General features: G+C 32.7%; 2 protein-coding genes across 2 annotated transcripts in view; one reads left to right on the forward strand and one right to left on the reverse strand.

The window, feature by feature from the left end:
* LOC113392050 (kinesin-like protein CG14535) overlaps positions 1-743 on the reverse strand; it is a 368367-nt gene extending 367624 nt beyond the window's left edge. Inside the window, exon 1 of the mRNA XM_064215983.1 lies at positions 609-743. The gene's annotated coding sequence lies outside the window, so the exon portion shown is untranslated. The remainder of the gene's footprint in view (positions 1-608) is intronic.
* Positions 744-7101: 6358 nt separating this feature from the next.
* LOC113404269 (polypeptide N-acetylgalactosaminyltransferase 2-like) overlaps positions 7102-17977 on the forward strand; it is an 80800-nt gene continuing 69924 nt past the window's right edge. The window contains exon 1 of the mRNA XM_064216039.1: positions 7102-7324. Coding sequence (XP_064072109.1) covers positions 7232-7324 — 93 coding nt within the window. The 5' untranslated portion in view covers positions 7102-7231. The remainder of the gene's footprint in view (positions 7325-17977) is intronic.

The raw sequence follows: 17977 nt of genomic DNA on the forward strand, positions 1-17977 counted from the left end.
AAAAAACAAATTAAAGAGCCACGATGGCCCAGTGAAAAGTACACGGCGTTCCTGCAGGTTCAAATCTGAACAAGCACCATTAAGTTATTATAAAACTTATATTAAATATTTATATTAGAGAATAAAGTTGATAAATAATTAATTCAGAAAATAGTTGATCCAATACTACGTCGTCTTTAGTACGAGTAGATATCATTTAGAAATATTATTCTATGAGTTTTACACCACACATAAAAAATCTAGCGGTCATAATTTCACGTACTATGATCCAAATTTTTCATAAACATAAGTATTTATTAAAACGTAAAATTTATTTATAAATAATAACAAAGTAAGTCATTACATCATTTTTTAATAAAAAATAATAATAATCATTGATTATTTTTTAAATCCGTCGAACTAACTACTCAAAAAGATTATTTACGTTTGATACTCTTTATGATTTTTAAACAAAATTGAGTTCTATGTCAAAGTAAAAAAAAAAGTTTTTTTTTGTTAGTACATACAAACATGTTACTAACAGGGCCTGTAATACATTTATAATAATTTATAAAAATATTTTTAAAAATAAATAAATGTCTTAGATACAATTAATAGCAAGCCCTTACCAACTGAAATAACTGCCCAGAAACGAACTTTCAATCCATATCACACAAACACAATTAAATACTAAACATTGAAAAATCTATCGAAGTAAGTTCGAGAGCTGTCAACGTCGGCGCGTCGGACATGCGATCCCGACGGACTACGCGCGATTTCTGCTGGGACTCGGGAGTACCGTGAACGGGATGCAGGATTGTGAATGAACGAACCGCGTCGGGGTTCGAAATACAAAATTTATACTTTTTTTTTTAAACTGACGCAATGAAATTGTGCATGGGTTGAATAATTTTTAGCTCTCGGTTGTTTCAAAGGTAATTGGCGTATTCTAATTTTGAAATCAAAATTCATAGTTTTATTTGCTCATTCGCATTTCATAGTTCGCTATTATGAGGCAAAATAATGTTTAACTATAAATTATACAGCGTACTAAGGTCTTTTTACGATTTCTAGATTTCTATGAATTTGACATTTTATTGATCGCAGGATCGATCCCGACCCCTTGGGCTATTGTCGTACCCATTCCTAACACAAGTGTTAAATTGTCATTGCTAATATACTTTTTAAACAAAAAAAAATACATGTAAATAAGTGTATATCAAAGTCAAAGTCAAAACTCTTTACGTACGGTGTTTTTATGCTATTATCTAAAAAACCGTAGATCTTTCCTGAGCTCAAGATACGATGAAGTCATTATCGGTCGTCTTTTAAAAGCTGCATTCCTGCCTCATAGTTTCTGTTTTGTGGGTCGCCTTCACAAGCTGTGATATTATGTAGGACATAAATTATTTGGTGCGGCCGTGTTTTTGCACACGTACATGCAATTTCTAGTCCTACTTCTCTCACTCTTACAAGGGGCTAGTAAAGACTATATATGTAGACCGGAAAGAGTCAGGCGCAAGACCAACGGCCGTACATGCTTTCCGTTCGGGAGTAAACACGGCCATCAATAAGACTCCTGCTGCTACTCAGAATTTTTATATTTTTATTTCTTGATTCGGATTCACTACCGCATAAGCTAGCCACTATACTTTATTTGGTAGTAGCGATTTGCTCAAACCCAACTGGGTAGGTAACACCCACTCATCATATATTAAACCGTCAAGCAGCAGTACTTAGTATTATTGTGTTCTGGTTTGAAAGGTGAGTGAGCGAGTTTAGCTACTGACACAAGTGATATCACAACATAATATCTTAATTCGTAATAGTCGGAAATGTTTAATATATCTTGTAACACTTACGTCTATAAGCAGAAGACTACTTTGATGAAATTACTTGTTACTCTCATTTAGTAAGGTAATGTACTATGCAATTGTAATTTGACCTGTAAGAAAATATGGCTTAAATTATTTCATATTACTTTATTTTTTATTTCTTAATTTTATGCCATCTAGCGGTGCATAATTGAAACTTTAAGAAGCTCAACAACAACTATACGTCACAGGTTTCGCACTATGTTACTAGATGGCGTTAGCTGTATAATTTATTACTTCATGAACTTTAAATTTTACATCGAGAAAATTAAATGTTCATACAAAAATAGTAGTTCGATATGTTATTTTAAAGTTTTGAAAACGTTTATTCTTCCAATTATCCTCCATCCGTACTTTATGACACGCAATGTGAGCATTGAACTTGGCCAAATTTATTAATATTAATAATATGTATATAACTAACTAAACTAAAAACCCATACCAATACCAAGAAGTTTTCTTGGTGGTAGACCTTTGTGCAAGTCCGTCTGGATAGGTACCACCCACTCATCAGATATTCTACCGCCAAACAGCATTACTCTGTAATGTGTTCCGGTTCGAAAGGTAAGTGAGCCAGTGTAACTACAGGCACAAGGGAGATAACATCTTAGTTCCTAAGGTCGATGACGCATACCAAGGCGATCACCAAGATGTAAGGAACGGTTAATATATTTTACAGCGCCTTTGTCTATGGGCGGTGGTGACCAGTCACCATCAGGTGGCCCATATGCTCGGCCGCCAACCTGTACCATAAAAAAAAAGTTTTTAAATGTAGATGTCATGAAGCAAAAAAAATATGTGAACTCAAAATCGTCTGCTTATTGATTTGAACAACAAGTGTATATTGGTTTCTTACTTAGTAATATTGATAACTCAGAGTAATAACACTCTATTTAATTCTAGGGTTCGTTAATAAAACGTTTCCATTCCCGATTTTTGTGTGGGTATACTTGTCCGTTACACACTAAATTTTACTTTACACGTACATTTATTTTGTCCAGGTCACGGAAAATTTACGATTAAGCGGGAAAGACAAGTAAGAACATACTAATATAATCAGCTTTTCAATTTGACAATGATTACGTACTAGCACAATAACATTGTATTTTTGAGGTATTCAGGTTTTCCCCAAATGCAAACCACCAACGCCGATATAATCATTACAGTTTTTTTTTGTTTATACAAATACATTATATGAATTATTTACGACTAAATTAAACTGCAGAAGTTATCACGTGTGGAATCTTGACGAGAATGCTAGCAACATTATTAAGAAGTGTGTATTGGTTACGCCTTATCATGGATCACTTGATATTCTACCATTTATTTCGAGTCGGAGCAGTCTGTAGCTACATAGTATTAAACGAAGTCACTTCCCGCCGTCTGCACGCTCAGATCTTTTAAACAGCGCAACGGATTTAAATGCTGTTTTCATGAATAAACAAAGGCATTCAAGTGGACGTTTTATATGTAAAGTACATGCATGTATTAGAGAAAAGCCGAGAGTTTCAATTTTCCTGTATATAAATCGTTATTGTATCCTTGGGAAGGGTAGTTTGTAACTCATAAAATATTTCCTTCACGCCCACCTTCATTGGGAAGGCTTTTATTAGTATATTAGTTTTCCGTATCATTAATAAGTTCTGGTAATATTTATAACAGATAGAACTGCCTACGGCAGCTACATTAAATTTATTATTTATTAAAACAAAGTAATACCATTAATTAAATGCTAATTAGTATAAATATCAGTAAAGTATAGTAATTTAATGTAACCAAACGGATTTACAATATTTTTAAAAATAACTCTTTAGATTCGTATCTTCAGTAGAATCCTCATTTATCTTCCGTGACGGGTAGACTCAGCATCACAACGTCCGCGATTAAATAACTAATTGGGAAAGAGTACCGTAGAACTTTACAAGATTATTTTGCACAGCACGTCACTGTTTAGTACTGTAGAGATATGTGGTATATTTTTTAATTGAATTTATTATGTTAACTGGGATATAAAATTAAACATGTTATCAAATGTCATTTGAGTTGACAAAAAGTTGTAAAAAACTCTTTTAACTCGCTTGGTAGTTACCGCAACTAAACATTTAGAAATAAATTAACACAAAATATTGAATGTCAAAACCCCTTTGTTAAATCTTCTAACCGCGTCAATTTCAATAAGATATAGTGACCACTTACCATCAGATGGCCTGTTAGCCCGTCCGCCTACCAATTTTTATAAAAAAGAAAGTTCTAAAAATATGTTCCTATTATATGTGTTATGAGTTAATTATAATTTTTATAAAATTTTTCTTTTCTTAAATTATGTCTGGATTGCTTTATAGTCTAGTCTAACCTAACTACTTAAATTCTTGTCTATATCCGAAGAGTTCGTTATTTTATTTTAATATTTGTATTTATAATTTATGAGAACTTATATGATTTAGCATCGTAGCATAAATATATATTTTTTTTTTTTAAATATGATATATTTTTAAATATATAACACTAAATTAAAGGCCTAACCATTCTACTAAGCGGCGCCGTTCTAAGTACCTCTCTAAATGTTATTTGCCAATAGATCTTCCGTTAGTAGAATAGAATTCCGTTAATTAGAGAAAGATTAATTAGACAGAGGATGATCGCCTTTTTTCATCTTGGTCAACTGATTTCGCCTTTTCAATTTAAACTACGTTGCTTAAACTGTTGTATAGCAATTACCTAATCGTTTAAGATTTCTATTTGATCCTTATGAAATCCAATCTATAATAAAGCAATGAATTAATCCGCTATTGCTGTTTTTTATGTTACCGGTAAGCGGACCAAACATTTTTATGTTACGGATATGGGCCATCTGATGGTAGATGGTCACCACCGCCCATGAACATTGACGCTATCAGAAATTTTAACCATTGCTTACATCGGCAATACGCCACCAACATTGGAAACTATGTTATTACATCCCTTGTGTCTGTAGTTTCCCTGGCTTACTCACCCTTTAAATCGGAACGTAGCAATACTGAGTACTGCTTTTAGGCGGTAGAATATATAAGTTGATGTTTATAATTTATTTAGTCTTATCGACAACATTTAAATTAAGTTGTACTTCCTTTCCCTGAAGTAGATTATATTATATAATTTAGGTCAATGAGTTTCACGCATGCCATTCTTGATGGTTACCTTCTATGCAATCGTTAACACGACCTGACACAAATCAAACAACAAGTCTTACTTTGGTCTGGTCATGTTTGCGGAAGGTCTCCGCTGCACATCTGTATCGTATTATAACTGACGGGTTCATAAACTACACCAAAGTTCAGGATTACTTTCGAATTAATATTTTTGATAATTATGAAAACTTTTTAGATTGAACTAAATAATCAGAAAAAAAATAAACCAACCAAAACCAATTTTTGTTACATTTAACCTTTTTTTGTACACATTAGATGGTCCTTTCTAGTATACAAACATATACTTAAGGATATGATACTACGCTGATATGACGTCATAAATACGTTACGTATACGTTAGCGAAGCAGTTATGAGTCCGTCAGTGTATTAGTTTTACATTAAAAAAAATGTTCTTTTAAATAATAAAATAAAAATAAAAAACCAAATTCCAAAGAACAATTCTCCAAATCGGTTCGTAAGTGACGGTTTTAACAAAAATAAAATAAAATAAAAACGATCAAATTGACAGTTATATAATTTGAAGTAGGCAAAAAAGAATTGAAATAGAATTGAAGTAAGTACTTTAATCAACCCTGTTACATATATAACATAACAGCTTCCCTATTATTATACGAAGGTGTTGGCACAGGTGTACGTATCTCCAGATATGACTCATGTAGTGGTGAGTCGTATCCGTGGCATGTTTTTCTAAACGACCGATTGTTGCAAGCTATAACTTAGTGAATGCCAACATCTCTCGAATCCAACCCTGAACTACATCATTGATAAAATCTGCAGTCGTACACTGCGACCGCTACACATTCAAATAGTGCTATTTTCCTAATAAAGTATAAATAATAATAGCAGCAACTGTGTCCAAGGTTAATTTTTGGGTGAGTCACACTTTCAGCTTTATAAACTTCTTCTAAAGATTATCCAAAAAGTACCAAATGTAACGATTTTTTAACGTAACTTGTAAATTCTCTGTATGCTATGATAAATACATATTCACTCCCAGTTATATATCTGTGTAAAATATACAGTTTGTTCACCTTTTTCTAGAATTTTGTTAATATCCTACGGAGCTGAAAGCTTACATCTGGGTTCAGTTCCGCTGTTAATGCAATAAACAAAACCTGATGCTACGCCCAGGATAGGCTCCAGACGAAGGAACTCCTCAATAGCCAGCAGCAGTAACAATATATTTTTTTAAAAGGTAACTTTAAATTAATTTATTTGCTGTCTATTCCAGCGCGAATTTTTGTAGGCACGTTGTACATATATTTGTATGTGCACAACAGATAACAACATATATTATATATTATACAATATTATATATACAACAGTGGAACAGTATATTATTATTTTGTATATATTTTTAGATATAAACATAAACACATACATACATATATAATAATTTAACAATTCATATACATGTGATTTTAAATAAAAATAATTGTTTCAGAGAGTCACAGTTAATTTTAATAAAGCGTTAAAGATTTATCAAAATAAATATAACAATTTTGTTTTCCCCACATTAAATATCCTTATTTACCTTCTTTATTATTTATTTATTACTAATATTCCTATTTACCCCTCCTTTTAAGCTTATCACTTGTGTTAGGAGTGGGTACGGCAATAGCCCAAAGGGTCAGGATAGATGATCATGAGATATATACTTGAGATGTAAAATCGTAGCAAGTCGCCATTAAAATAAAAGTAAGTCAACTAATGTTTCTTTAATAATATTATACTTAGCTAATAAAAGTTTCTATAGAACTGACTTATTACATACAAATATATGTATTTACACCCAGAAACGTTATTTCCTGCACTATGCGTACATTTAAGATTTTACAATAAAATGTATTTATTTAACAGAGATGCACAACCCTCCGCAATCGCTGAGAACACTTTCACTATCATCTGTAATGTTAAACGCTTATCAGGAACAAAAAACAATGCATTGTGACTCGTATCACCAGCTACCCGGTGCAAGCTTGTTCTATTTCAGCGGGCGAGGGCCGATACGCGCATGACCGACAAACGCCGCCATTCGTAATCTGCCATCTGAGCCAGGCGCTTAGTCCGCACGCCGCAGCCGATAGCGCGGCCGCGCGCTGCTCGCGTCAGTTGAACGAACAACCGCGTAAAAATACGACCACGGCGTTAAGGATACTGTTTAAAATCGCGAGTGTTTTAGTGTTAAAATGCGACGCAACGTGAAGATTGTTTTCGGTCTGGGCGCTGCCTGGATATTCGCCCTGTTCTATTACATGCAGCCTGATACGACACAAACTAAGGTACTAAGTTGTTTATAGGAGATCAGCTGTTATCCGCAGTGCGCATGATCGAAACTAGATGCAGTATTTAATGTGATTTATATTAATTGTTTCCCTAATATTCATAATTTTATGTGACATTTATTAAATGTGTTTATTTCATTTAAAAGTCATATATCTGTTTAGTATAATGTATTCAATAAAACGAAAAATATCGCTCACATTCAATTCAATGTACCTAATTAGTTGAATAAAATATTTATTTGAATTAGTTATGCGAATGTTTTAGAAATAGTTTTGAGGTAAACAGTGACTATAGGCGAGCAATAATATAATTAAGTTTTTTATCATCGTTATACAAAAGGGTGCCGCCAATTATTATTCCGTTCTCTTTAATTGGCCATTTTAATTAATAAACTAGACGGAACAACTCGTACTGTCTTATATGTCTCTTTACGTTACTTGGTACTGAGTTATTCGCATGAACTTAGAAATCTTATCAGGAATGTCGGTTCTACCTTGAAACACCGTTTTTTTTTTTTTTTTTTTCATAAATTAAAGTTTGCGTAAATTATAGATCCAACTATCATTCAAATAATGCATTGTTGTCTGTATCGTGTTTTTCATATAAATTAAACAAGGGAACAGTTTAGAGAAAAACATCTTTGACAAAACATTTTTGATTTTTCTTTTACATTCTTACTTGGGGGTAGAGCTTTGTGCAAGCTCGTCTTGGTAGGTACCAACCACTCATGAGATATACCGCCAAACAGCAGTACTTAATATTGCTGTGTACAAGGGACACAGGGACATCTTCCAACAGCTCCCAGGATAAGTGGCGCGTTGACGATGTGAGAAATGGTTAATATTTCTTACAGTGCTATTGTCCATGGCCGGTGGTGACCACTTACCATCAGGTGGTCCATTTGGTCGTTCACCTACTTATATAATACAAATAATACCTAAAATATAAACTTCCACATAGTACATGCTACATAATATACCGACCACGATTCGAATAATTATTTTAAATATGATATATACCATATTTATATGCTAATTTTGATTATATTAACATTACTGTGGAGATAGTTCAAGTGTTACATAAGAACATATCTTTTTTATTATAAGTAAGTTGATTATATTACGGTTTAGTGTGAATATTTTTGTTTATTATCTTACTTTTAAAAATACGTAATAGCTAAAATAGATAAAAAGAGTTATCAAGTTTTTTGACCTCAGATCTCAAGCAAATAGTCATGAAACAATATTACTGAAAAAAAAAATTAATGCACTAACTTGGAGAACATTGAAAGCAACTGGATATTTAAAATAATAATAAAAAATATTACATACATCCCTTGGAAACGCATCTTCAAAGTTATAAAAAAATAAAACGGAAATTTTAATAACGGTTATTTTTTGTAGTAAATAAGAATTAGTATATTGAATATATGTATGTATATATGTTACTGTAAAAGCTCGAACTACGGTAAATCTTATCTATCTTATCTTTTCCAGTAAAACCAAAGATTTACCGATTATGAATGGTAAATGTCCATAAAACTATGAGATTCGAACTTTTACATGTTACGTTAGGTTGGAATGGTAAAAGTTCGAAAAAGTCGTCCCTTTATAATAAATACTTACGTTTACCAACTCATGTCGGTAAATCTTAGGCTTTACTGGAAAATCTTAAGATTTACCTTAGTTCGAACTTTTACAGTAACATATACATATACCTCTGAGACTTTTAAACTCAACTTTTAACTTATAGAAGCCCTTATTCTACTACTAGGGTACATTTCTCGTCTAATTAAAATGACACCATCATCAAGGTGGTTAAGTTTATATATATATTCTGTTCAATAAATTTTGTAGTCGTTAATTGTATTGGTAAGGTGAAACGTACTAGATAAACTATCAGAAACATTAGCACCGAGGAAACCGGTTCATAACACATACATACATTTACATTAAATATTTTTTTACTGCTCTACTCGTATATTATTAAATAACCTTTCTAAAAATATCCTGTTTATCAAAATTGTTATTTAGAATTCTAGGAAATTAATTTGATTGATACTATGATACTATAAAGAGTTAAAATTTGTTTGTTTGTATATAATATCTTGAACTAATATCTGCTTTATTCCTGGGTGCTATAGAGGATTAATTACAATTATATCGTAGCATTTTATTCATTTATAATTGGCACCTGTGCGAATCTGAGGCGGGTCGCCAGTTGCAAATAAAGGACCCTTGTCACCTGCGTTCAGACCATTTAACAAAGGGCTCTCTGTTCTTTCTATTTCTACATATTTATTATATATTAAATTATTTGATGGAGTCATATTGTCTGTAATATTTGACTCTAGTATCTGAATGGTTGGTCAAAGTCAAATTTGACTACAATCTGAATCCTCATTAGATTTTCATTACGTCATAGGCTGGCACCGACCAATCGCCGTCAAAATAAAATTGAAATTAGTCAATTTCCTTTAATCAGCGTTTCAGAAACTGTTGGCATGTTAAGTAAATAGTCCAATTTCCCTAAGAATTCTTGAATTTTAGCTAACCTGTTAATATGGCTGTGATTCTAAACCGAAACTCACCAGAGTTACTTCCCACCACCATACTATTTGCTGAGGTGTTGCTATGGTATTGCTTGACAGAAAACCTCAATAATTTTATCAAAATATAATTATTTAACTAAAAGTTTGTCATTTGCATTCGCGTGAAGGCGAAATGTCTTTATTTTAATCTAAATCCAGTTTTGTATATCCTTGTTACAAGTTTCAAGGCGCCTCACATATTTCACACGAAGCACCAATACAAGCTACTTTCATTTTTATCGAAAACAACATTCAGCTTGTAATCGCTTATCACGCGTGACACGTTGACGCTCAAACGTTCACGTAATAAGTCCGTTCACTTTACATATCGTCTTCCTTTTTTTAACAAATTGAAAATCGAAACACGAAGGCAGAACGTTTACATACCTAAGGCTACTTATTTCATTTAAAAAAAATCATCATTATTTATCATCGTATGGTCTATAATATAAAACTATCGTATTTATTTTTTTGGTTTTAGTTAAATTAAATAAACACAGTTAATTGTTGGCTTAGGATAGGAGAATATTATTCAATATTTATTTAATCTTTACATAGTATAAAACAAAGTCGCTTTCTCTGTCCCTATGTCCCTTTGTACGCTTAAATCTTTAAAACTACGCAACTTATTTTGATGCGGTTTTTTTTAATAGATAGAGTGATTCGACAGGAAGGTTTTTGTATATAATACATAGACAATATATTTAAGTAACACTAATAATTTTAAAAGTTTCTAATGTGATGTCGTAAATTTATACATTTTCTGCGCTTACATTGTAAACGCTGGCTGAACCCTACTAGATAGATCAAAATAATGTACTACAGAATTGTACACCTCAAAAATGTCTACAAAAAAGTCCGCGATGGTATGTGTCTATTTCTTAAAGATAACCCACAATAAACATTTCTTTATCGTCTAGTTTTTACGAGAAATAATGCCTTATTTTCGAAGCGATTTAAGCAATATAGCATTAATCCTTATCCATTTACGTACCTTAAATAAATTGTGCATTCAATATAGATCAATATGGCCCTTTACAGCATGTAAGTTAAACGAATATTTTCGAAGATATTACAGTTTTAAAACGCAGGGACATAGCGGTTTGTATTTCCTAATAAGTAAAAACTGTGTACGTTGTACATATTTGTTATCACTAATAGTATGAAACAAAATTGCTACTCGCTGACTTTCTTTTCCTGTCTATGCTTAAATCTTTAAATTATGCAACGGATTTTGATGAGGTTTTTTTAATAGATAGAGTGATTTAAAGAGAATGATTTTGTATGTATAATACATGGACAATATAGTAGATAAACACTGATAATTTTAGAGGTTTCTAATGTGATGTCGTAAAAAGACACATTTTTTGCCCATACATTGCAAACGCTGGCTGAACACTATGAGATAGATCAAAATAATGTACTACAGAATTGTACACCTCAAAAATGTATACAAAAAAGTCCGCGATGGTATGTGTCTATCTATAAGTGATAACCCACAATAACATTTTCTTGTCATTTATTTTTTACCACAAATAGTGGCTAATTTTCGAAGCGATTTTAACCTATACAGCATTAATCCTTATCCAATGAAATACCTTAAATACATTGTTGATTTAATATTGATCTATATGGCCCTTTACAGCATATGATTTAAATGAATATTTTCGAAGATATTACAGATTTAAAAATTGCGGGACGTAGCGTTTACGGTGGTACCGGCCGGTCGGCCGGGGCGGCGGGAGCGTGCTATAGGCGCGTCGGAGGCCGCGGTTCTCCCTGTACACTTAGCACTTTGAATTTAGCAGCGATCGGACGCGGTTATTATCGTAGCTCTCTAACGAGGGAAATAACAATCCATGCTTCCATACCATACTAATATTATAAATGCGAAAGTAACTCTGTCTGTCTGTCTGTCTCGCTTTCACGCCAAAACTACTGGACCGATTTAAATGAAATTTGGTACACAAATAGTCTAGAGCCTGAAAAAGGACACTTTTTATTTGGAAAAAAGTGCTGTAAAGGGTTGAAAAGGGGGATGAAAGGTTGTAAGCTTTTGAAAGTATTGTCATGTTTAGAATTTTTAGAACTAAAAGTATAAAACTTATATTTTAGGCTGCACACTTATAAAATAACATATCATGACACCCATTTAGGAGGGAATTTTGGATATTCTACCCCTAAATGGGTAAAATATGGGTTGAACGTTCGTATGGATTTTTTGAAGTTAGAAACATGAAACTTTATTTTTGGGATACTGATTAAAAAGGAGAAGATACTTATTTAAGTGTTTCTGCATATTCTACCCCTACGAGATATAAGAGTTAAAAGTTTGTATAGAAGTCCGTCATTTTTAACATAGAAACATGATACTTTATTTTTGGGATACTGATCAAAATAAGTAGATACGTATTTAAGCGAGTCTAGATAATATACCATTAAGGGGGTGAAATAAGGGTTGAAAGTTTTTATGGGAGTCAGTCATTTTTTAAGTACTTTATTTTTTGAATACTGATTAAAAATGAGTAAATACGTATTTAAGTGTTTTTGATATTCTACCACTAAGGGGTGAAATAAGGGTTGAATTTTTTTATGGAAGTCGTCATTTTTTAAGCTAAAAATATGAAACTTTATTTTTGGGATACTGATTACAAATGATTATATACGTATTTCAGTGTTTCTAGATATTCTACCTCTAAGGGGTTTAATAGGGGTAGGACATTTTTTATATAGGTTAGTCTGGAAATCCGTCATTTTTTAAGTTGGATGCATGAAACTTTATTTATTGGCTACTGATTAATGTATGTCGTACCACCAAGTAACGAAAATATCAATCATCATCCAGAAAAAAAACCAGTTCCAACGACCCCTGAATCGATGTAGCAAATGCAGCTTGCTTAACATAGAGCATTACATATCAACCACGTTGCTCTTGGTCTACTGACTAACTCATAATGCTGTAGACCTGACATTTGAGTTCAAATTCCGTATCGGGTATTCAAAGTTTTCTATCAAGAAATTCTTAGTAGCAGAATATATTTTCAAAGTAAACAGCTTCTACGTTTGCCTCTAAAAGCCCACGAAGTCTTTGACATTTGATCTGTCCAGTCTTCTCCAATTGCCAACTAGGACTGAGTGAGTGAATAGAGAGTGCACTAATTCTGTGCACACTCGTATGATTTTTAATATCTTCTGCGTAGCTGATGAAATTGGACGGAATGACCGAAATTAGTTCACGAAGATAATTTTATTACATTGCATAATTATGTATTAAAATATATATATATAATATAAATATTGGACAACATCACATACATTACTCTGACCCCAATGTAAGTAGCTAAAGCACTTGTGTTATGGAAATCAGAAGTAACGACGGTACCACAAACACCCAGACCCAAGACAACATAGAAAACTAATGAGCTTTTTCTACATCGACTCGGCCGGGAATCGAACCCGAGACCTCGGAGTGGCGTACCCATGAAAACCGGTGTACACACTACTCGACCACGGAGGTCGTCATAACAAGCGAACATTCAAGAAGTAGACATAGATAGTCAGATTATCTGCGTGCGTCATAAAACAAGAGCTGCACCAGATTTTATGCCTAGAGATTGCGACTTGATGAAAATTATTCGATTTAATAAATTTGAAGCGGAATCAACTGTTTAATAAATATAAACTATATATTATGAATGTCTAATACGCTTTCACAGCCAACCCACTGAACTGAAATTAATTAAATTCATTATAAAGCAAGCTAGGAAGAAAGGACATTGGCGTTTTTATGACTAACGACTACCCTCCATACCTATATAATATATATTTCACCCATAAAACGCCAGTGAATCTGCGGCCAACAACTAGTATAATACTTATGTACATACTGCACATTTCTACCAACGTTGGAAATGTTTAATAGATGAGTAATTGTGACTGTTATCCAGCGAGAATATCTATTCTTCTAGTAATACATTAGATATACAGAATAATATTTCCAATGGTAGGCAAAAGCATCCCTCATTTGAGAAAAGGCGCTTCCACCGCACGCTGTAATGTCGGTTGGTGGATACACTTGTGGCATATGCGGGTTCGTTCAAAACATTGGCGAGCAAGAGATGAACCAAAAGCAGAAATTAAACATATGCGAATATTCTCCGAGGCATATCGTCGCTGCATAATCTACGATACTGATATGCATTTAACATACTCTGTTTCGACAACTTAGATAGTTTAAAGTGTGTTAACAGTTTAGTGATTTAATTATGATATAATTTTTCATTGAACCGAACATATTGAAAGTGGCATCGAAGTTATGACACTTCAACATTTCGTGTAAAAATAGTACAATAAACTTTATGACACAGATGAATAATAATTTAAGTGCCTTTAATTAACGTACCTCGGAAATAATTAGAAAAATGTAACTGTTGAGGTTATTATCGTTTCTTCTCGGTAGAAAAAAGACTGGTGACATTTAATTTCATTTTATAAAATGATGATTAAAACGAGCTTGTATTCGTTTTATTAATATTTACATCTACTTTAACACAAAATTTGAATACTTATAATGCTTGTAACGCAAAAACTTAGACGAATATTGCGTATACTGAGTTAAGCGCGGTTTCATGTTTTTATACATTATTATCAATTACAGTAAAATAAAGAATATTTTTAACTGAATACTCGCCCAAATTAAACATAGACTTAATAGTTGATGGATTACAATAGTGTTTTTTGTGTTTATGCAAGCCCGTCTAGGGAGATATCAAGCTATCATCAGATACTAACGTCGATACTTAATATCGCTTGCTCCTAAGGTTGATGGCTAGCCATGAATGGTTAATATTTCTTAAATTGCCAATGTCTTTAAGTGATGGTGGATCACTTAAAGACATTGGCATCAGGTGGTCTGTTTGCATATCCGCTTATATCATAAAAAAATATTCATTTCTACCTGACAATGTGCAATAAAAGTAATTCTATTTCTCTGGTAATTTCAAGAGCTACCAAAAGACAATGACCGTTAACTGCAAGTATGCACCGATACGAAATAACATCGTGTTATAAAAACATGTTTTATTATGAATCATTTTTTATCCATGCTTGTAAGATTTCCATTGAATTTGCTGATCTGAATACTTTGTAGGCATTGTTTACAAAATCTATCTTATCTAAAACAGCAGCGTGTTCTACTTAAATGTCTGATAAGATAACTTAGTCCTTAAGTTGATACATATGACATAAGTTAATAAACCGTGCTTAGATTAAAAAGATGCAAATAATTTTATTGAAAAAGCTTTTTTTATAATAGCTATGGTGGTCAGGAAAATTGGTCACCTTGTGGTAAGTGGTCACCAATGACAAAACATGAGCGCTGCAAAAGTATTAACCATTCCTAACATCGTTGATCACCAACTTTGGGAAGTAAAATTTGGCATTCCTAGTGTCTCTAGTCACCGTTCACACCGGAACACAATAATACTTATTATTACTGTTAGGCGGTAGTGTACGTTACGCGTGAGTGGTGCCTACCCACAACAGACGGGCTTGCACAAAGCCCTATCACTGAGTAAAGCCATGAATATTGGTTTTCATAAAAATGACTATTTAATTATGACATATTTTGATGTAGTTTGTAACGCTGATTACATTATTAATCGGTTTTAGTTTTGATATCATAGGTATAAGGCGGCGTCCTTATTAAAAGAAAATTGGCAGGTTTCCTTATCTCATCACAAACCGGAACACAACAATACTAAGCACTGCATATCTGCTGAGTGGATAATACCTACCCAGCCAGCACAAAGCCCACTTAACAATTGTTCTACAACCGATCACTTTAACACGTAGCAGTAATGACATTTGTAATCAAAATTTAAGAATATATCTAATAAAAACTAAATTCAACATAGATATAGTTCGTTAGTTTATCTTTCACGCAATAAACGATCGACGTGATTATTTATTCGTTATTTATTTATAGGCCGGTGATTAAATTTATATGTTTTTTATACGATGAAATGTACGCAAGCTGTCTTTGTAGTTAACTAGTATAAACACTGTACATAAACAGCGACCGTCCAGGGATGACATGGTTAGTTCCGATACCGCGAACTTGTAAGACATTGTCAAGTTTTACGTATAACCGAATGATAGAGCAATGAACACTTTCTATGTATTAATTTATTAATAATGGAAAGTAATATTGAACAAAAGCAATGTATCCCAGTGGATAAAAGACGTAACTTCTAAGTTTAATATTAATCAATCATGTGCTAATAATTCGTAATGAAAAATGGATATTATATCGGATGGAAGTGTGCTAATTGTGTACCGATCATTATATTAGTACTGCGTGGTGACAGCACACTCATTAGGAGGAGCGGAGTCAGTCACAGAAGCGGGATAACGAGATGATTTTTTTTTATGAGCCGAGATCGTCCATTAGTCAGAATGCGTGCATCTTAACCGATGATTGCGGGTTCAAACCCAGGCAAGCACCACTGAATTTTCATGTGCTTAATTTGTGTTTATAATTCATCTCGTGCTCGGCGGTGAAGGAAAACATCGTGAGGAAACCTGCATGTGTCTAGTTTCAACGAAATTATGCCACATGTGAATGCACCAACCCGCACTGGAAACGAGGTAGAATATGCTCCAAACCTTCTCCTCAAAGGGAGAGCTGGCTGTTAATGTAATGTAATGTTATAAATAAAATATAATACCCACAAAATCTCCATCTAAGTATTATTGTTAAAAAATAAAACATTAAATATCAAAATCTTAATAATTTCTTACAATATTGCATTAATTATCAAAATTCTTCAAAGATAACCAACTTAATTTGTATTATATTTTCAGTATCGGTGCAGATACAAAAGTAATGTCGATTATAATTTATAGTTATATTTTTTTTAATATATAAAATTTAACAGTATTTTTTGGAGTTGCAAAAAACATTTTTAAAAGATATTACGTCGTCTTATTGCCACTGGTGACAGGACGGCTGGTTTATTTTTTGTCCAGAGGATCGGAATTGCGATTCAATAGGGAAATGCCGCTAGCATTTTTTCCACCGTTATCCGCAGTCATGATTTGTATTGTACAACAGTTTTTTATTTGGATTTGTAAATAACATAAATAATTCTTATGCAAATATATATATTATTTAATCAATAGTAAAAAATTGTATAACATATATATATCTATTATACATAGTAATTACAAAACCATATTATTAATATAAATGAATTTGAAAATTTGAGTGATCCAGTGTATTTATAGGCGGGGTATATAATTTTAGTAACTATGGATATCGGTGCATTGATAAATGTATACTCCTTGCATATCTCCAATAATGTCATAATGGTATGGCCGAAGGTCAACATACATATACCAAAACATACCAATAATAGCACGTTGCTGACGTCATGTGTTTTTTTTTCTCTTAAAAATTCAAATCCGTACAAACAATAAATATCACGCATTTTACTCTATTGTATTTTTCAAACGATTGTCGCTCTACACTTTTCACCAACCGGTAATTCACCTATTCAAGATAGAAAAGGACAACATTATGGACGTAAAAGTGAAACAGATATAGATTCGATGTTCAATAAATTAGGGGCGAAAAAGAGAGGAATATGTTTTGAATGTTTCCGTACGAATTAATGACTGGATCGATAGACCGTGGGGTGTTTGTTTGGGGTATAATTCATAAGTTGGAGATATAAATAGCCGGCGAGGTTTTTTTTTGGATCGAAACATATAATCCTTTCGGTTGTCTGAGATAGTGTCTGTTTGTAGGTGGTTTTAATACAAAATAAATACTAGACAACAAGTAGAGACCAATAAATGCACTCAAAAATTTTCCGGTTAGTGAATTAAAGAAACATATTAAGATAAATATTATTTTAAATGTTTTTGTTAATTTCCATTAAATAATCTGTCGTTATTATTTGAAGGAAGTTCATCGCAGAGAAATGTCGCAACAAACGGAAATAGTTAGCGGACTGTTTATTGTGTTTATCGATTTAATGTTAGTATCTACCAGATT

Source organism: Vanessa tameamea, chromosome 10, assembly GCF_037043105.1.
Source record: "Vanessa tameamea isolate UH-Manoa-2023 chromosome 10, ilVanTame1 primary haplotype, whole genome shotgun sequence".
NCBI classification, from domain to species: domain Eukaryota; kingdom Metazoa; phylum Arthropoda; class Insecta; order Lepidoptera; family Nymphalidae; genus Vanessa; species Vanessa tameamea.